At 48.6% G+C, this 21,422-nt stretch overlaps 1 protein-coding gene across 5 annotated transcripts in view; it reads left to right on the top strand.

Annotated features, from left to right (window-relative positions):
- The window catches only part of RBM20 (RNA binding motif protein 20), a 181,948-nt gene that overhangs the window by 146,966 nt on the left and 13,560 nt on the right, over positions 1-21,422 (top strand). For all 5 annotated transcript variants that reach the window (XM_045803084.2, XM_087862715.1, XM_087862718.1 and 2 more), the window contains exons 6-11: positions 884-1,027; positions 3,991-4,122; positions 10,517-10,596; positions 12,358-13,027; positions 18,943-19,047; positions 20,112-20,775. In XM_045803084.2, the coding sequence (XP_045659040.2) occupies positions 884-1,027; positions 3,991-4,122; positions 10,517-10,596; positions 12,358-13,027; positions 18,943-19,047; positions 20,112-20,775 (1,795 nt within the window). The remainder of the gene's footprint in view (positions 1-883; positions 1,028-3,990; positions 4,123-10,516; positions 10,597-12,357; positions 13,028-18,942; positions 19,048-20,111; positions 20,776-21,422) is intronic.

Genomic DNA, 21,422 nt, shown 5'->3' with positions numbered 1-21,422 from the left:
CTACTCCTTTCCAGTTCTGCTCTTTGAAGATAACTAGTGTTGACAAGTTGATAGGTATCCTCCTCTGTGTGCCTTTCTCTGTCTGTGCCGATATCCTTGAAAAATTTTTCATTATGAAAAATTTCAAACGTACAGAACAGTACGGACTATTATAATTTAACCCCAGTTCCAACAATGATCAAAACTTTACAACACTTGCTTTATCTGTCTCTTTCTCATGTATTGATTTTCTTGTTTTGTTTAACAAAAAAGGCATTGTCCTACACATGCTATCTGGCAGCTTGTTTTTTTGCTTCACTATCTTTAAAATTATCCCTTATCAGCTTATTTACCTCTGCCTTTTAATGGCTCTGTAGTCCTCCATTGTAGGCTTGAACCATCATTTACTCAAACATTCCCCTATTCTTGGACATCCAGGCTGTTTCTAGAATTTTTTGCCAACTTACAAATAACTGCAGTGTCCTTGGACATAGGTGTTTATATATTGGTGCATTTATTTCTGTAGGACAGATTTCCAAAAGTGGGATGGCAAGATCATGGGCTACCTGTACTTTAAGTTTTATTAAATATTGCTAAAGTATATTGTCCAGAGATCGTAGGTGTGCAACTTCCCACCAGTGACACATGGATAAGCCATGTGTTCCTATCTGTGACAGTCCTGGATGTGATTGCTCATTAAAATGTTGCAAATCTTTTCTGTAACTGGGTGGCATAAAATTATATTTCATACGTGTCTGGGAATGGATTATTTTTCTGCATTAATTTCATAAGCTATCCTTCTGCAATCACTATTGGGGCCAAGATGGTCATTAGGGACATCTGGAATAGAAGGCCAGAGGGAAATGTACTTTGAAGACCAGCCACTGCTCTCTGTTCCCATTAGTTTGCACAACGGAAAACGAGTGCCGGCCGCGTGGTGCACATCTGCAATCTCCCTGAAGGAAGCTGCACAGAGAATGACGTCATTAACCTGGGGCTGCCCTTTGGAAAGGTCACTAATTACATCCTCATGAAGTCTACTAATCAGGTAGGTCTGGGCACTTTCACACTGGTAGGTACCAGATAGGCCACACATTGGTGGAGGGAACTATACGATTTTTTTTTTAAAGAAGCTATTCTTGGGGGACGTCTGGGTGGCTCAGTTGTTAAGTGTCCGCCTTCTACTCAGGTCATGATCCCAGGGTCCTGGGATCGAGTCCCACATCGGGCTCCTTGCTCAGTGGAGAGCCAGCTTCTCCCTCTCCCTCTGCCTGCCTCTCCCCCTGCTTGTGATCTCTCTGCCTCTGACAAATAAATACATAAAATCTTCCTTTTTTAAAGAAGGTATTCTTGGGGCTCCTGGGTGGCTCAGTCAGTTAAGCAGCTGCCTTCAGCTCTGGTCATGATCCCAGGTCCTGGAATCAAGCCCCATGTTGGGCTCCCTCCTCAGGGAGGAGCCTGCTTCTCTCTCTGCCCCTCCCTCCTGCTCTGCTCTGTCTCTCTCAAATAAATAAATGAAATATTTTTTAAAAAAATAGAAACTATTCTTAAAATAAAGAGGTCATACAGAGCTGGCCTCTTGCTGGTACAGCACAGAGGTTTTTGTTGGTCGTGGTGTTTTGTTTACCCTTGTCTCACTTTACCCTCCTTGTGATGGGTACAGGCCTCTGTGAGTTGCCTGGAGGTAAGGAGGTACTTTGGAATGAGGAACTCATTAACATAGGAAAGCTAACTGGCCCCAAAATAGAAACCCATGGACTTGAGTCTTTTTACCATGTTACGAACCCCCTGAGCTAATGCTACAGTCTTGCCATCCAAGCTTCTCATATCTGAGGGCCTGGATTTGGAGCGAGCCAACAACTGACTGTGAACAGATGTTTTCACAGGTCTTTGGTGTTAGCATCTGAGGCTCTTGGGTCTTGTAGCAAGAGAGTGGGTGGGAATTGATGGTTGCCTGGTAAGTCTAAAGGACAGAGAACCCTTAACCTGTGGGGGTTGAGTGAGAACATGAGGGTTAATACGGCCATCTTTGCTTCTAAAGTCAAAGGAGGAGTTTATACAAGAAATGGTCAAGAATAAGAATATTTTATCTTTTACTGTTAATAAATATTTTTACTTTATGAACCAAAGGAACAGGCATATAAGTTCTTTTCTTTCTTTCTTTTAAAGATCTTATTTATTCATTTGTTCATTTATTTTGAGAGAGAGAAAATGTGTGAGCAGGGGGAGGGGCACAAGGGGAGGGAGAGGGAAAGAATCTGAAACAGACTCCACACTGAGCACAGGCCTAATACGGGGCTTGATCCCACCACCTTGAGATCATGACCTGAGCCAAAACCAAGAGCAGTGCGCTCAACCAGCTGAGCCATCCAGGCACCCCGGGAAGTTCTTTTCTTAATTAATGCATGAACTTCAGAGACTGAGCCACATCAGGTCATCGGTGGTCTTCCTCCATCAATGTGGGCTTAGACTACTCACTTAGTACCTTCTTTCCGACAGCTCAGAATTCTGTTTTGGGTAAATTTACAAAATTCAGCTTGCAACATTAATGCAGTGAGAGTCCTGAATTAGTATTATTCCCATGTGACAGTTGAGAGCTGGAGGTGCTAAAATGTTTGCATCAAGAAAGAGGCACTTCGAAAGCTAGGTGGCAGGATCTGAAATAAAACCCTAAGGAATCTTGACTTCTTCATCTCCCACACATCTGCCGCAGACTGTGACAGCAGGGAAAGCATCTCTGAAATTCAGAAACAGATGTGAAGGAAGGAGGGAAGACAGCTTGGTTGGTCCACTCGGTTCAAGGAACTGGGAGTGTAGGGGCTCACAGTGAGGGCTCCCTTGTCACGGACCACTTTCCCTTTCCAACATTGAGGAACCAGATCAGTGCGCTGTTCGTATAGTACAAACCAAACAAATCTAAGAAATGGTAACAGTGATGAATCCGCCACAGCCGCTACTAGCAAGTCAGTCAAAACAGTCTATTTAGAAACTCTCTGGAGACACTGATCGAATGCAAAAGCCTGTTTCTTTGTGTTGTATCAGAACAGTTAAATAAAGAGGGAAAACACTGTAGAACTATAATTGAGGCTTTCCTTCTCTCTGTAACTCAAAAAGCCATGGCCTTCTTTCAAGCCTTCGGAGCCCCTTAGTTGTTTAGTATTTTTCTTTCTTTGCAAAGAAAGTGAGAGCTCGAATACCCATGCCCATGTCTCAGTTTCCTGCCCTCGTTGCAACAAAATAGCACATTTTGCAGGGATCAGCCCAAGGTCACTTGTACAACAGACTCACTCTCCCCACTACATCCCTTCAGGGAACTGTGGGTTAATGGACCCTCCCACCAGGGGGGCTCCTGTGGCGTGATGTAGCAGCCCAGGATGGATATACTTAATTTAAGAATTATTGGTAACCAGGGGGATCAGAAGAGAGGCCATCTTATAATGAGCTCTTTGGGTGAAGTTAATAAATAGGTCTCTTTGAACAGATGGGATCAAAGACAGCTTCTTGTACTGATCTTTTTTCTTTTTATTGAGGTATAAAATATATACTCTAAAGTATACTAGTCTTCAGTGTACAACTCCATTAATTTTCTACATGTGTACACCCATGTAATTACCACACAGGTCAGGATAGAGAACATTTCCTGAGAACCTCAGAAGGTCTCCTCATGCCCCTCCCGGTCAGAACCCCACCCCTGCCCCAGAGGGAAGATCAGCTCTAACTTCTAACAGCACTGATTCATTTTGCTTATTCTTGAACTTCATAGACATGAAATTATACCTAATACTGAATTTTGTTTAAGACCATTCAAGTCAGGGGTGCTTGGGTAACTCAGTCGGTTAAGCGTCTGACTCTTGATTTTGGCTCCGGTCATGATCTGCCCCTTGTCAGGCTCCATGCTGGGTGTGGAGCCTGCTCAAGATTCTCTCTCTCTCCCTCTCCCTCTGTCCCCCACCCCAACAACAAAAGACCATTCAAGTCAACTTCAGTTTATGTCCCTCCATTTTTTCCTAGGCCTTTTTAGAGATGGCTTACACAGAAGGCGCCCAGGCCATGGTCCAGTATTACCAAGAAAAACCTGCTGTGATCAATGGTGAGAAGTTGCTCATTCGGATGTCCAAGAGATACAAGGAATTACAGCTGAAGGTAAAGCATTTTCACATTGCTCAGTCATTCAACAACATCAGCCAAGTGTCTCCTTGTGGGGCACTCGCAGGGAGAGGAGGACAGGAAAACATCCAGAGAATTACCCACTGCCTTTGGGAATATTACATGCGAAGGTCAACCATTATAACATGGCAAGAAAAATGCTTATTGAGGTAAGTACAAAATGCAGAGGGACGCTGGAGAGAGGATGACTAGCTACGTGGGACCCAAGGAGGATTTTACAAGGGAAATCTTTTGAAGGATGAAGGAAGAGGGGAAAGGTGTTTACATTTCAGAGGTGGGAGCTCCAAGCATAAACCTCTGAATATAACCTCCTTCTCTACCCATAGAGATCTCTAGTAAATTTCTCTTCCTCTCTCAACACCACCCCACCTTGATCTCTTATTCTCTCCTCTGTCCTCTATGTCTTAAGCCCTATAGAAATCCTTCTAAGCAGCACATGACTGAATTGGTCACTGTCAGAATGACTGTCAGGGATGAATTCAGATAATTCCAAACAGAACCTTTGTTTCTGTTTTAGCTTGTTCTACATTTCCCGCTGTCTTCTTTTTTATTTTCTTTACTTTCTTCCTTATTTGATTATCAAGGATAACGTGCATTCAGAAAAATGACTAATTATGTATTGTATAGTTTAAAAAGTAGTAATGGGGGTACCTGGGTGGCTCAGTCAGTTAAGCCTCCAACTCTTTTTTTTTTTTTTAAGATTTTATTTATTTATTTGACAGAGATAGAGACAGCCAGCGAGAGAGGGAACACAAGCAGGGAGAGTGGGAGAGGAAGAAGCAGGCTCATAGCGGAGAAGCCTGATGTGGGGCTCGATCTCATAACGCCGGGATCACGCCCTGAGCTGAAGGCAGACGCTCAACCGCTGTGCCACCCAGGCGCCCCCTAAGCCTCCAACTCTTGATTTCGGCTCAGGTCATGATCTTGAGCCCTTCATTGGGCTCTGTGCTCAGAGTGGAGTCTGCTTGTCCCTCTCCCTCTGCTTCCCCCCCCAAATATATAAATCTTAAAAAAAAATTTTTTTTAAGTCATAATGGTTGAAATCCCATAAATCCCATAAAACCACCGCCAAAGTCAAGAAATTGGACACCAGCAGCACCCAGAAGCCCCTCTGAGTCCCTCATCAAGCTTCACCCCTCCCTCTCCACTCTCTTGACTTTGAGGATGATCATTTCTTTGCTTTTCCTTATAGTTCTACAACCCAAATCTGCCTCCCTTAACATTATCATTTAGTTTTGCCAAATTTTGAACTTGAATGAATGGAATTAAACTCTCTGTGTTCTTTCATTCAACATCTGCCATCCATGCTGGGTGTGTCTATTTATTCTCACTGTTACATAAATTTCCATTGTATGACTGAATTTATTTGTACGTTCCACTGTTGATGGACATTTGGGCTGTTTACAGTTTTAGGGTATTAGGGGCAAGTTACTTTAAACATTCTTGAAGATGGTATCCTGGTACATGTGTACACGAGCATATAAATAGGGGCACACACATAATTAGGAGTGGAATTGCTGCATCTCAAGGCATGCTTACCCTGAGCTTTACTAGATAATCGTAGCAAGCTCTTCTCACAATTACTTGTCTCAGATTTACATTCCTACTAATGCAAGGGTTTCCAGTGGTACTCATTCTTACTAACATTTTGTTTTATGGCTTTTTAATTTTTGCCTATCTGGGAGAGTATATTGGTTTATCATGGTTTTATTTTTCATTTTTTTTAAAGATTTACATATTTATTTTAGAGAAAGAGAGAGCACACACATGAGTGGGGGGGAGGAGCAGAGCGAAAAGGAGAGAAGCAGACTTTCGGATGAGCAGGGAGCCCCACATGGGGCTCGACCTCAAGACCCTGAGATCATGACCTGAGCCGAACCCAAGAGTCAGATGCTTAACCGACTGAGCCACCCAGGCGCCCATCATGGTTTTATTTTTTTATTTTCCTGATATCTCATCAAGGTGAGCCCTTTTCCCTATGTTCATTGGCCATTCCATTTGGATCTTCTGTGGTGTTAAGTTTCTTTTAAGGTCATTTGCCCGTGCTTTTCTTTAGATTGTGTCTTCTTCATGGTTTGCAGGAAGGAGTTCACTTAACTGGAACACTTAGTCCATTTGGATTTATTGTGATTAAATTGCTATATTTATATTTAAATCTACTTCTTGTTTTGTGCTTTCTCCTGTCCCACTGTAACAGCGCCCTTCTAGTTCACTCCAGCTTTATTCCACATTTACTGAGGGGCCATTTTGTCCAAGACCCACAGCCTTTAATCTGCCTTCAGGATTGAAGGCACGAGACAAAGGCTCGGTGGCTGTTGGTAGCTAGGAGTAGCATTCTGACAAGTCTACATGTGTAGACGGTAATGTTGCCAAAGCCTTGATCCTGCTTTGCTTGCATTATTGCTTCTGAAGTTTCTTTGCCAACGATTCTAGCAGAACCTGCCATTTTCCCCCCTGGGGAATGAAAGCATGTTGCTTTTTCTCAGACAAGTGAAAGATCCCATCCCATTCTGGATGCAGCCAAAGTTTCTATTCTCCTGGATTCTCCCCCTGGAGGCTAGAATTGAATTTTTGCACTAAATTCCCAGTGGGGGGGCGCCTGGGTGGCACAGTCGTTGGGCGTCTGCCTTTGGCTCAGGGCGTGATCCCGGTATTCTGGGATCGAGCCCCACGTCAGGCTCCTCCGCTGGGAGCCTGCTTCTTCCTCTCCCACTCCCCCTGCTTGTGTTCCCTCTCTCGCTGGCTGTCTTTCTCTGTCAAATAAATAAATAAAATCTTAAAAAAAAAAAAAATTCCCAGTGGGTCTTTGGTCTCTAAATGAGATGTTGTTGTAAGATTCTAATTAGGATTAACAGGAGTACTCAGCTTTTTAAATTAAGGTACTAAGGCACAGTAGTACCTCACTGAGGGAAATAGTTTGGGTGGTGCAAACACCATGGGTTAAAGAGGTCAGATGGTCAAGGTCTGCATTCAGCAAATGTTCCCTGAGTGCCCATTGTGGGCAGGAACTGGGCCAGGCACCACGGTTACAGATGTAGCAGGCTGGTGGAGGAGCTCACAGTCTGGTGTGAGGAAGAATGGGAAAACAGAACCATCGACAACCATGTGACCTATTCCAGATTGGAGGGTGCTGGTGCTACTGAGGGTTTACCTCTTTCTACTTTGATGAGCTTGGACAAGGTGCTTCAACTGTGTGAACCTCAGTTTACCAGGTCAGGAAAGGACTCTACCTTGAGTTCTATGGTTTTAAACACTTTCTTTTTTTTTTTCCACGTATTATCTCTTTGAGTCTTGCAGTCACCTTCCCCTGTGAGGTGTGGAGGGTGGATAATAATAGTAATTATAACAGGACAACAATAATAACAAGAATCGGTACGTTTAATTGAGTCCCGGTACTCTGGGTCAGGTCACGCACCAGACACTTCACAGACATTATCCACTCTAATCGTGACATCAGTCCTGTCAGACAGGTATTCATTATCTCAGTTTTATAGATAAGGAGACAGAGGCTCATAGAAGTTCGGTGACTTGCACAAGATCATAAGTACTGGAAGGGCCGTGATCAAAACCCAGGACTGTTTTGGCTTTGCTTATGTCTGCATCTCTCTGTGTTAGTAGGATCCCCACTGTCCACGTGAGAAACCGGGTAATCTGCTTATAGTCACCCAGCCCGGAAGCAGCAGATTGTGCTCTAACAGCACTTCTCAAACTGTAATGTGCAAACAAATCACTGGCAGGTCCTGTTCAAATTTCCGGTTCAGCGGAACTGGGGCAGGGCCGTGATTCTGCCTTTCCAGCACACTCCCAGGAGGTGTTGCCGGTTCTCACAGCACACTTGGAGCAGCAAGGGTCTAGAACGCATGGCTTTCTGCGCTTTATGAAGGATTTTCTGCTCCCAAGCTCTCATAACGCCTCTGTGCGAAAGTATCTCAAAACCCACTTCAACTGCATAGGAATGCATGCATCATGGTCCCTATGTGGACATGAATCAGCTAGGACGTTCTCTGCAAGTGACAGAAAGTGATCTCATTTAAGTTTAAGCCTAAAGTAAAAAAAAAGGGATTTATTGGTTCGTGTAAATGAGAAGTCCGGGAGCAGCCCTGGCTGCAGGTACAGCTGGCTCCGGGGCCTCAGTGATGTCATGAGGACTTGGCTGTTCTTCACTCCGCTGTTCACTTTGCTTCATTTTGGGGGTCTCCCTGGGATGGCCCTGTCAGCCCCAGGCTCCCTCCTCTAGGTGGCGTGATGGCTTCATCGACTGCGGCAGGTCTGGCTTTCCTCCTCCGTCTCCTTCAACAAGAGAGCCAGAGTTTTTCTGAGTAGCTTCCTCAGAAGTCCTGAGAGGCACTGTGATTGGGCTCGTTTGGGACACATGTTCTTCCCTGAACCAATCTCTGTGGCCAGGGAAGGCCATGCTGTGACTGGCCAGGCCTGTGTCACTTCAGGGCAGGGGTGGAGGAAGGGGAATGGCTACTGGGGAGGTAGACGGCAAAACACCGTATCCATACGTGTCTCTGGGCCAAAGGGGCCACCACTTGCGGTCCCACCAGAGGTTGCAGAGGTCGGGGGAAGTTTTGATTGGCCTTTTTCCTCTAACTTGACCTTTGGCTCACCAGGCAAAGTGAAGGGAGAGAAAGGAGAGATTTAAGGTATCTCTCATCTCCTCTCCTGAATATTTCCTCATGCTGGCAATCATGTCTCCCAATACCCTCTTTGTGGCAGAAGCTCTATTCCTCGGGGCACTTGGGGCAGAACCTTTCACACAACAAGTGTCTCACAAATATATGGAATGAATGAGAAAGAGCAAATCTGAAGAAGGATCAATAAAAAGTCAGTTTTTTCTTCCTGCAGACCTCGATGAGAAGAATGACCTATGTTCTGGGTTGTTCTACAGAGACTTCTCCAGAATCGTAGTGTCTTACATGTGGAAGGGAACTTGGAATAATTTAGACCAATGTCTCCCAATTACTGCATCAGAGAATAGTCAGGGGAGTTTTCAGGTTCTCTTGACCAGAGATTTCCCTTCAGTAGTTTTGGGGTGGGGTTGAGAGTCTCAGGCAGTTTGGGGACAGAGGGCCTGGTTTCAGAGCCACTGGTCTTGCCAGCCTCCTAGCCACAGAGGGGGTCTCTGGATCTGGAAAGGATTCTTGGGTACATTCCACGGTGCTCTCAGGAAGATTCAATCAGCAAATGGTGACTGAGGGTCTTCTGCAGGTAAGACGTGGTGCTGAGAGCTACAGGGAGTAGGAGGCTTGGTCCATACTTGGAGAGAGTTTGCTATGTAACTGAAGAGACAGGCTAGTCCTGTGGAAATTATACAAGACTTGGACATGAGTGCATCGGTACGGGAGCTCCTAGAAGTCCAGTGGCAAAAGGCAGTGTGACTTGCTTGTGTAAAGGAGGGAATGATTGCTGAATAGCGCCTAAAGGCTGAGGCGAATCAGCTAAACAGAGAGGGTGTCCGGGTGGAAGGAATCAGGTGAGAATGGACAGAGACCCTGAAAAGCATAGTAATGTCAAGAAGGATCAGGGCTGCTGTGACAGGGCCTGGCTGTGACAGGTTAAGGGCTCATACGGAAGGTTTCAGCATCTTCCCGGGACTTTTGAGGGAACAGAGGGGTTTTGAGGGTCTGAGGAAACCTTCCAGCAGCTCCTTTTATGTAGGCCGGGCCCCAGTGGCTTTTATCAGCGTATCCCGCCATGCCCCGAGGCTACCAGTGGATGCCAGATGGGCCTCATTATCTCACCTTTATAGGTGGAGAAAGTGAGTCTCGTACAGACAGCAAGCCTTGACCCCAGATCATCCAGCCAGCTAGAGGCAGAGCTGGGCTGCTCTCCCTGGTTTGAGATCCTCCACTCCAGGTGCATCCCTCTGAGTTTGCCAGCATTTCCCTGGGGCAGTACGGGGCTTGGACTCCCACCCTCGTCTGAAACGCAGCAAGATGGATTGACCATGAGCTCCGTGGATGGTCCCCCTGAGGGGTTACTGAGCCACGGCAGTGTCCTCATAGAATGGATGAAAAGATCTTATGTCTGGGATTTGCTTCAAAATATTCTTTGGGGTGGGGAAAAGGGAGGGGGTATAGATGAACTAGATTGGTCAGAATTGTTGACAATGGAAATGGAGTCATAGGGGTTCAATATACCATTCTCTGGGCTTTTGCATATGTTCTAAATGAACCCAAAATGTCAGGGCCACTCCAGTCAGCATTATGCTCACACTCATGCCCTGGATTAAACTTTTTCTTCCTCTAAAAAGGTACTTTTTCTCCTTGGATGGGCCGGGCCGTGGACCCGAGTCCTCGCTGCTTCCCTTTGGCGTTTGTATGGCCATCTCTGGTCTGATGATGACCTCTCTGACTTTGCCTAGAAACCTGGGAAAACTGTGGCTGCCATCATCCAGGACATGCATTCCCAGAGGGAGAGGGACATGTTCCGGGAAGCGGACAGGTGAGGCCCCAGCATGGGCATCAGGGTGGATTCTGGGCAGCTGGGACACTCGCCTGTCTCTCATTCGTAGGGTATTGAGTCACACTGTGCCCTGCCCTTGCCCCTGCCCTGTCCATCAGCCTTTCTGGGCCCTACTTTTCCACGTGCCTGATGGAAGGCATCAGTCCAGTCCAGACCGCTGCTCAGGGTAAGCCCCAGGAAAATGCAAGATGATGGGCTTCCTCTCATTGGCTCTTCCTTTGTCGGAAAGGAATATATAGAGGAGGGGTTCTGTTGATATTTGGCCCTTTGGGGCAAGTCTACACTCTGCTAAAACAGCCTGAAAAGTGTGTGTGTGTGTGTGTGTGTGTGTGTGTGTGTGTGTGTGTGTGTGTGTGTTCTATTTAGAGCCACCTGTTGATTTTTCATGGGCTGAATGTAGATGTGAGAACAGGAATGTAGGTGAACCCCCCCCAAAAGTAGGAACTTGACCAGTCACTTACTCTGAACATGGAATGCATTCAATTTTCGAACTCATTTCTTCCAGCTGAAATTGTGACCATGCCAAGTTGGGGCTACAAGTTTCCCACTGTTGCTGGCCCCCAAAGACAGTCCCTGCGGAGAGCCAAGGTAGAGCCCGATCTGTGGTTCTTACCCACTGCTGCCACAGAGGGCGCTCGAACATCACTGCAGAGGGCTGAGTCTAGGCCAATTCCCCTCTGAGGGTCAAGGCAGCCTGGTCCTAGGGAGCCACATCTGGGTGTCCCCTGATCATTCAGGGCTGCATGGTTTCCTGTATTTGGGAACCAAATGAAAATCGCCCATTCTTTTAGAGTAATGGGTATATATATGATTAAGTAGATACGCTTAATAACCGAACAACCTTCAGAAAGAGGGAAAGAGAGAGTGTTTATGTGTTTGTCTATCTTTGTATGTAGCTGCCTGGGTTTGGGATTTCCATTTATTTGAGATTTTTTTTTTTTATTGGTTACTTGAGTTTTTAAAAAAGATACATATAAAACCATACCATGCTGCTTGCAGCTCTGTGGTGGAGTGTGGGGAGGAACTAGGAGGTCTTGCTCTGAATCTTCGGCAAACTGAGGTCCTTTTCTGGGATTCAGTTTCTTCATCCGAAACATGAGCAGGTCAGAGCTCTAAGGTTCTGAATCTCCAACCCTAAAATGCCCTCCTGGTTCTTTGGTTTGGGATCTCTGAGCCTGGCCTCCTCACTCTTGTCCCCCCAGTAATTAGCATCCTTCTACCATGCCCAAGATCCGAACAAACTGAGATGAGAAGTAAACAAGATAAATGGAGGCCAAGAGGTTGCCTTTATTACAGTAGAGGCCAGGCGGAGTTGTGGCTTTGGTCTTGTAGCCAAGAGGCTGGGTCGGGCAGGCTTGCCCACCAGGCAGGACCAGGGCAACCTCCCTACACCCCAGGAGGAGAGTTGCCCGCCCCCTGAGCCTAGCTTCCTTCCAAGAGGAACAAAGATGGAGCAGAGCCAAACCAGTCCAATTATTTATCCCAGTTCCCAGGAGCAGAATGGGTAAAGGGGCGGAGATGGCCAGGACTGTACTTAGGCAAAATCCCTCCTCCTAGAAGCCCAGAGGGAGGAAAAGCTTTCTCCTGCCCCACTCTGTGTTGTCTGTGCGGTTGTGGTGAAGAGTGTATGGTCACATGGGGTTACGTGTGTGGTGTGTCTGTACAAGGGACTGGGTGTGTCTGTGCCTGGGGGCTGAGGGACGTGCAGATTCTCAAACCCACTCCTTTGCTCCCTGACAGATATGGCCCAGAAAGGCCACGGTCTCGCAGTCCGGTGAGCCGGTCACTATCCCCGAGGTCCCACACTCCGAGCTTCACCTCCTGCAGCTCTTCCCACAGCCCTCTGGGCCCCACCCGGGCCGACTGGGGCAACAGCCGGGACTCGTGGGAGCACTCGCCCTATACCAGGAGGGAGGAAGAGCGAGACCCAGGCCCCTGGAGGGAGAACGGGGAGGACAAGAGGGACAGGGCAGACATGTGGACGCACGATCGCAAACACTACCCCTGGCAACTGGACAAAGCTGAGTTAGAGGAGCGGCTGGAAGGAGGGAGGGGCCACCGAGAAAAGCACCTGAGGACCGGGTCCCCCAGCCCCCTCCACTCTGCATCAGGCTACAAAAGCCGAGAAGACGGCTACTACCGGAAGGAGCCCAAAAGTAAATTGGACAAGTACATAAAGCAGCAGCAAGATGCTCCCGGCAGGTCCAGGAGGAAAGAGGAGGCCAGACTGCGGGAGAGCAGACACCCCCACCCTGAGGACTCAGGCAAGGAAGACGGGCTGGAGCCGAAGGTCACTAGCGCCCCTGAGAGCACCAAGTCTAAGCAGAGTGAGAAAAACAGAACCAAGAGACCCGATAGAGACCAAGAAGTTGCTGATGATAGAAGAGAAAGCAGGATGGTGGGGAATGAGGTAAGGACAGGCAGGTTCCCCAGCAGGGCAATAGTAATATAATGATGATGCACGTTTATTGCATGAACGAAACACTCTGTGTCAGGCACTGGACTAAACACCTTATCTCAATCAAGATATTTAATCTTCACAGCAACCGTGTGAGGTAATGTTGGTAATAATACTATTGTGGCTATAGATGAGGGAACTGAGGCACAGAGAGCCTAAGTCAGTTGCCCAAGGACACACAGTCAGAAAATGGCAGAGCAACGGGGCTCCAAATCCCTTGGCTCGCTGCTGCCTTTGCTGGAAGTTAGGCGGCGACGTGATGCAAAGGCCTTCCGTGGTCCTGTGTGTGTCTGGGACGGAGGGGTCCCGTGGTGTTTGCACCCACAGACTCTGCCCAGGGAGATGAGATCTGTGGTCTGCTCCATCCTTTCTCCCGCCAAAAGCATCTGCCGACCCTGGGATTTGATGAGAGGTGGTAAAGAGAAGCAGCCACCACCCGCTGACTTAGCCCGGGTGCCCAGGGCCTGGCGTGCTGCTCCGGACACTGTCCAGAGGTTTACTTCCCCTGTAATAAAAATGCTCGGCAGTTGGCTGGCACTTTTCATCCACGCGTCTGAAAAGGCTTATAACATACTGTGTAACTTCAGTTCACATGGTGGGTCGTGAGGACTCTGGGTACAAAATTCACACTCTCACTGGGCTTACCCTTCCTTCTTGCCCAAACCTACCTTTAAGTAGGAACAGGATAGTGGAGGTTGGGGAGCAGGGTGGGTCTGCATAAAGAACCCAATTTTGAAAATCCTACATGCGTATCTTCTCGTGTGACCCAGGACTTGGTGACAGGGACTAAGTCGAAATAAGAGCCCAATTCTCAACTCCATGGACACTGAAGAGTCATCCCCTTGTCCACTACTGCGTATACTCCTCCATGCACTTTGCCACTTGGCCAGGCGGTGCACTAGGCACAGGGGGTCCAAACATGACCGGGACGGGGTCCGTGCTGTGGCAGAGACCAAGGTCTAATGGTGGAAGGAGATCTACAGAAATGACTGACATTCAGTGGGGCCCATGCTGGAGAAGAGTAGTGGATGAGCTGCTCTGGGGAAGTTCCCTCTGTGCAAGGAGAGGGGGAGAGCTTCACGGAGGAGGTGACCTGTGAGCTGGGCGTTGCAAGTGGGGGGAAAGAGTGACCGGGGAAGCAGCGAGGGCAAAAAGCAAGAAAGGAAGACTGTTTCCAAGCAACTGCAGGTACTCGTGGCTGCCTCTTTAGGGATATTAAAGAATAAAGCCTTTAAAAAGTAAAATCATGGTTCTTGTGCAAATGTAAAGTGAATATATGTGAGAGAGGTTATTTAACTCATGAATAAACGGGGGAGCCAGGAAGATGTAAAGGCTGGTCTAGAGGGGAATCCAGGGAGCAGGCAACGGAGAGGCGATCGGGAGCGCAGAAGTGAATTTGCTAGCAGATCGAAAACTGGCCTCTGCCACGGGCATGGGAAGCTGGTGGCGTCTCCACCAGATGAAATTCCTTTGCATCTCTCTGAAGGAGAATCATTTGCACTACTATCGGTCTTCTAAAGTTTACAGGGTTGTAAAATAGTTCGGCTCATGATAATGAAAGGTGCAGACTCCTGTGGGACCCGACCTCCTGGAGGGCGTGTGCCAGACCACGAACTGCCCAGCATCCTATGGGGAGAACACCCTGTAGTCTTTTTGCCCACCTCAAAGTGTGCCACAGTTTTTCTGACTGGCATAGCAGGGGGAGCTCAGGAGATGAGATTAGGGACGTGGGTGGACGCAGCAAGGCCCTCGTGTGCCTCGCAGAGGACTTGAATGGGACCCCGAGGACCTGGGAGCCAGAAGATGTTTTTAAGAAGCATATCTATGCTTGGAGGGATCTAAGGGGCTAGTGATGGGTCAGTGCCTCAAGAAGAGGCTCAGAGAAACAGAGAGCAACAGCCCCTTGGGCAGGGGCTCCAGCTTGAACCTCATACACACACTACCAGCCTAGAGCGCTGTGTCCCCATGGCAAAGGGGTGGAGCTGCCCCCTCCCAATGCTACCCACAGTTCTGCCACCTGTCTTCAGTAAGCTTACTGCTCCTACTGTTTTACCCACCTGCTTCCATCGTTTGCCCTTTTAAGGTGACACATACTGTGGGTCATCCCCTGAGCCCTGATGCAAAAAAAAAAAGTCCAGAAAGCCCCATGGGTTTCCCCAAATTCTGTCTCTCTGACTGGTTCTACTTCTAATGGCCCTAGAGTGGGGTCAGTAGGGACTTGTTGGGGTCCCCAATGGATTGTTTCGGTGGGTTTGGAGCCAGGAAGCCCAACACCAGTTGGTGGAATATCAGCAGAACAAAGTCTTCTTCACTGATCTCAAACTGTATATCACAATCTTGAGAACAACCCCAACCCCCCAGGGCTGCCCAGATGACGGCAGCGACTGAACTTGGAGCTGGAAGGCAGTCGGTTGAGGATAGTGTCCTTGCCTTTCTCCTAATATACCGGGCACCTCCCAGTACAGGGCCTTTACATGTGTTCACTTGCCTAGACGCCCTGCCCTCCTGAGGTCCACATGGCTCCCTCCTCCCCTCCTTTGTGTTTATTTGTTGTCACACTCTCCCCAAGTGTATTCCCGGCCAGAAATACCACTACATAAAACCACTGTCCCAGTCTGCTCCCCTTCCTTCTCTGAGTACCTTTCCTAGGTCCCACTGATCCCCTGATGTCTGTCTTTATTTAGTGTTTATCTCGTCCACCCCCCAGATATAACCTCCACAAGGGCAGGAATTTTTGTCTGCAGTGGTCACTGCTGTGTCCCCATTCCCTAGATCAGGGCTTGACACAGAGAGGATGTTCAGTAAGTATCTATTGAAGAAAGAAAGGAATGACTGACCCCGGATCCCGGAGACAGGCCTGGCTTCTGAGAACCAGGTCACACCCTGTTCTTCTCTGCCTCAATTTTCTCATTTGTGAAATGAGTGTGATCACAAGGCTGTTGTAGGACTTTAATGAGCTTGTGCTCGTTTGAAATTTCTAAGATCTCTGGAGAAAGTGCCCGTGCTGGAGAGGCCAGAGTGTGTGCTGTTCAGTACTGGTGGGTGGCCAAGTCCACACGTGGGACCCAGCCTTGACCACAAGACCACAGAAAGGAGAGAAATCAAGTCTCTGAGTATGGTGAACCTGGGAAAGAAGGGCGATCAAGGGTTACAGACCCAGATGCTTGGAGAAGGGAAGGCAGGTGGGGAATACAGACCAGATAATAGGAGTGAAGCCAACGTGGAGAGAAGGAACCATGGCAGACCAAGGAGGAGGTACCTGTCTGTTGGGGGCAGTTAGCCACTGCTTGCCTCTGTTTTATGGCTGCCATTCAGGACTGCGTGTTCTGAGCTGTTAGACCCCCCCTTTTTGGAGGAGTAACACCAAAGTCCAGATATCTACGAAATTTTCTACGTTTCAGAAATTACAGAGGCCAAAACATGTTTGTGGGCCAGATAGAGCCCAGGGTTCCCTAGAATGCAGCCCCTAGTGTAAACAGTCCCTAGGAGGGAGAAATAGAAAAGCTATTTATGCTTAGTTCAGAGCCTAGACAGAGACCCAGGCAGGCCAGAGGCAGGTGGGAGCTAGTTAACTTACTCCACCCCCTCCTTCAAGCCTTCAGGTCTCCGTTCTTCTACTGACTAATGTCCACAGAGCACCTAGCACTGGGGCTACAGTTCTGGGTGAAAGCTGAAATGAGCCCTGATCTCATGGAGCTCATGGTCTAGTGGAAAGACATACTAATCAATTCCTCACGTGAATAGAAGAGCATGCGTGTTGAGTGCTAAGAAGGCGATGGAGGTAGATAGTGCCCTTAATGCTTGTGATGATTCAGAGGCTTCCCCGGGTTAGGATGTGACTGTTGAGATTTGAAGGAATGGTGGGTTTCACTGAGTGAACAGGAAGGAGAGCAGGCAGAACAACATGTGCAAAGGCCCTGTGGCTGGAGACCAGTGTTGCTGGAACAGAGACAGCCAGGGTTAGAATAGTGAGAGGTATGTCTAGTTTGTCAACGGGTCATATCACGCAAGACCCTGTGGGCAGGTTAGGATTTTTCTCTTCATCCCAAGTGCAAGGGGAAGCAAATGAAATATTCAAGCAAGAAGGTGCAGTGAGGTTATGATAGGTTTTGCATTTTGGAGTGATTGTTATTGATTGCCTTGGGGAGACCAGACTTGGGAGGAGGCTACAGAGCAGAAGGGAGAGAGCAGTTAGGAGGTGGTTTATCAGTAGCCCTATTCCTGTGGAGGCAGAGCTCTGCTTGCAACAGTGGGACCTAATATCTTAGTCTGTGAGCTGGTGTGGGCAGCTGGGTGCATTGGTTGCATTTGCTGGTTTCCCTTAAGCTTCTACTCTCACATGAGGTGATCCCAGGGCACGGGGTGCACCGAAGACACTGCTCCATTTCCTTTGTCTGCAGGGAGGAAGCACCGGGATCCAAGATGCTTCCAGCCAGCCAGGCTGTCGCTGCTTCTCCCAGCCTGAACTGTGTGTGTCGGGGGTGTCTCTATTGTGTTGATCTAGGAGTGTGGCTGTAGGAATTGCTTGGGGAGGGTAAGGATTACCTACTTGGACAAGGGAGGGCCATAGATAGTTTATTCAGGGAGATAAAATAAAGAAAGAGGTCTCCTGTTGATAGGCGCTATGGATTCTGATGGCTCAAAAGGCATTTGGAGCTGCTTTGCACTTACGTTAGCTTAGAAGACTCGAGCGCTTCAAATGCCAGACAAGAGCAAGGACATAAGGATTTCAACTCTGTTCCCCTGTCTGGTAATAACTGGTTAAACCAGCCAGCCCTGAGTTCCTGCCCCAGCTGGCTCCTTGTCACCTCCAGAGGGGTGTGTCTGCTCAGAGGAAATCAGAGCTAGAGTCATTTACTTAGAGCCAACCTCAGCCAAAACCGTCAAGAAAATGCAGCGTGCCCTTGAGAAAGTCCAGGGGGAGTCATTGATTTGGTGGCCAAAGTTGAAGTCATGGGAGTATATCCTCCAAAAACTTCTAAAATGGGGGTTGGCAAACTTTTCCTACAAAGCACCGGACAGTAAATATTTTAGGCTATGTGGGCCAAGAAGCCAAAGTGAAGATATTATGTACGTCCTTATGTAATCATTTAAAATGCAACTATTTAAAATTTGAAAAGCCTTGTTAATTCACAGATGGTATAAAAAGAGGCGCTGGTTCAGATTGGCTTGAGGATGATAGATTGCCGACCCTGTTCTCAAGGCTGGTCAGGAACCCTAATTTCCGAACCAAACACCTGCTTCCAGTTGTTCAGTTTCTCAGACATGAGCACTGACTCTTATGAGGGGCTGAATTTGAGGGAGGGAATAGAAGGAAGGAAGAAGGGAGGGGGTTGCTAATTTGGGCCATAGCTCTAGGTCAGAGAGAGGACAAAAAAGCGGTGAGGGGGGCACTGGTTGGGCCACAACCCTCTTCCTACCCATAAGTGGCCTGGATGTGATTTTTATGGCCAAAACAGATCTTTCAGGGGAGATGTCACCACGATGGTTGTCAACCCAGGGCCAATTTACCTTTGGTCCCTTTACTCACCGTCCCTGCCTACAGGTTTCACAACTGCGAAAACACCCAGTTTGCCAGAGATCTCTGCCCCACTAAAGACATCAGTCCAACCATTGAGACTTTTCCATGCCTCCACTTGTCTGTGTGACCTTGAGCAAGTTACTTCACCTCTCTGATCCTTAATATCCTCATCTGTAAAAGGCAAGGCACCTGCCTCTGAGGGGTTTGGTGAAGATAAAGGAGATGGTATGTGGGGCACACCTGATGACTGTTAGCTGTGCCCAGTACTGCTTTCTCTCTTGGTGCTGCCTCTCTCCTCTGCTGCTGCTCACCATTGATTGGGTTTGTTCTGTTCTTCTTTGGCAAGGTTGGAACAGAGGGGCAGGAGCGCGTGGAAGAAAGCACCTCATCGCCGGCCAGGCAGGAGAAAGAAACAGAGTCCTCAGATGCAGAAGACGCAAGGACGAAGAAGGTAAAGTTGGTCCCAGGTGCTGGCAGGACAGGCGTCCTCATCCTGCCCCGTGATGCCCCACTCGTTGCGTGGGCTACGTCCAAGACCCCACCTGTGATTCCATGAATGAAGCCAGCACTTCTTGGAAGAATGGTTTTGCTGGAATCTCTGCAGTCTTTATTAAGGAGATCTTTACTACATGCCTGGGCTCTGCCTCAGTCTCCAGCGACTTGGCTGCACTCGTAAGAGAAAACATGTGCCCAAAAAAGACTCAGGCTTCAGAGCCAGGCTCTCAAAATAGGTCCCTTGGGAGGGGCTGGGGGAAGAAGGGAGCTTCGGATGCTCACGCTAGGGCCCTGACCTCAGCACGCCCAGACCCTGGGATGAACAAAACATCTATTGTGCTTGTAAAGATTATTTTACTTAAAGTAAAAAATCCAGTTATAGTGCTGTGGCTGCCCCAGCAAAAGAAACGGGTTTGGAACGTGGCCAGCTTTGTGCCTTTCTGGTCAAGAGAGGTGGAGAGATGAGTATCGCTGGCGAGAAAGCTAATCTCCGAAATCTGGCTGCTGGGGACATGACAAAGTTTCAGGAGGGGCCAAGTATGAACCATGGCTATGAAAGTTGCACCCTTGCTGGGAAAGGGAGCTTGGGGGAGTTCGGGGGGGGGGGGGGCTTTGCTACCGTTCCATTTAGTGATGGCCTTCACGCAAGGGAAGAGCTCCAGCCAGTTGATTTATTTAGAGTTTATAACTTTATCACTCATTCGTTCAAAAACTGTTTATTGAGCACCTATTATACACCAGGGTTTGGAATTCTTTGTGCCATTTTAAACATGGTAGATTCAGCACTGAGGGCTAATTCTAAATGCTGTTTTCAAGCCTCATCCTAGGGATGAATCAGTGATGTGGGACGTGAGTGGTTTATAGCTCCTGATGACACAGTAAATGTTCCCAGGCAGAAGTAAGAGTGCTCAGGAGCTTTCTGATTTGAGGGGCCCTGTGGCCAAGGTTTGCGCCCTCTGGTTGAATACCAAGGCCTGCTCCGCAGTCACTCTCTGACCTTTCTTCTGCGTGTTCGTTCAGGAGCAGGAGTGGGAGAGTGGAAGTGAGGCAGAAGGGGAGAGCTGGTATCCCACCAACATGGAGGAGCTGGTTACAGTGGACGAGGTTGGGGAGGAGGAAGATTTTATTATGGAACCAGACATCCCAGAACTGGAAGAAATTGTGCCCATTGACCAGAAGGACAAAATCTGCCCAGAAATATGTCCCTGTGTGACGACCACTTTAGACCTGGACGTAGCCAAGGACTTCACCAACGAGGGAGTGAAGCCCGAAGGGAATGGGGCTACGGAAATCAGCCTCAAGTCACCCAAAGACCTGCCTTCTGCTTCCACAAGCTGTCCCAGTGACATGGACGTGGAAATGCCTGGCCTAAATCTGGACGCTGAGCGGAAGCCAGCTGAACGTAAGACAGGCCTCTCACTGGAGGGTTCAGATTGCTACGAGAAGCAGGCAGAGGGAGGGGAGAACTCCGATGTGCGCCTGGCCTCTCCACTCCAGCAGCAAATGTCTTCCCCCAAGCCAGCAGAAGACGGGGCGCGGCAGCCTAGCCCACCTCCCGATGACTGCAAGGCCAGGGGGACCCCTGAAGACGGGGCTTGTGAAGGCAACCCCCTGGAGGGGAAAGCCAGCCCTCGCACCGACTCCAACCTCCAAAGCCAGGCTCGCCAAGGAGTATCGACCCAGGGTAACTACCTCCCTTTTCTCCTGTGCGGTTGGGTTGATGGGACCACTGCTCACCGAGGGAGGTGTGTGGGCTTGTGCAGGCTGGAATGAACACGAGCAAGGTTTCAACCAGCATTCAAGCTGGTGCAGAAGGCCAGCTTCGAAAGGCCTGGTTAAACGGTTAGTGCTTTTCGGCAAATGGTGTAAAGGAAATCAGATAGGAGGCCACATGTTTTCTGAGAAGCAAACTCAGACAGGATAGACTTTTCTGAATTGATGGGAGCCCAGATGGACTCTGACAACTAAAATCAGCACAAGTGTTTGGTTATTAGGCCAAGGGGCTCCCGTTCCTTGGGTCAGCAGATAGCCTCTCAAGCCTGCACAAGGGCGGACAGCCCAGGCCCTTCCTCCTGTGAGGCCCGGGGGTGGGGGCAGGAGTGTGCGAGGCGAGAAAGGAGCACCGAGCGGGCAGAGGGCGGAATGAGGGGCTCCTGGGGGGTACGGCCCTTTCCGTTCCCCTGGCTCCCACCGCAGACCCACTTGTCTCCACGGCCTGACGGGGAAAAGAGGCTTGTCCCAGGCTGTCCTCTGCCTCCGCTGCAGGTGATGTTGTGCCGGTGCCCGGCACTATGACATCATGAGAGACAGAGTTTAAAATAGGCTGAGCCC

This window comes from Ursus americanus, chromosome 6, assembly GCF_024610735.1.
Source record: "Ursus americanus isolate L20-20 chromosome 6, mUrsAme1.1.p, whole genome shotgun sequence".
Classification (NCBI taxonomy): Eukaryota; Metazoa; Chordata; class Mammalia; order Carnivora; family Ursidae; genus Ursus; species Ursus americanus.
The sequence above is the reverse complement of the archived record's forward strand: the minus strand, read 5'-3'. Positions and strand labels throughout refer to the sequence as shown.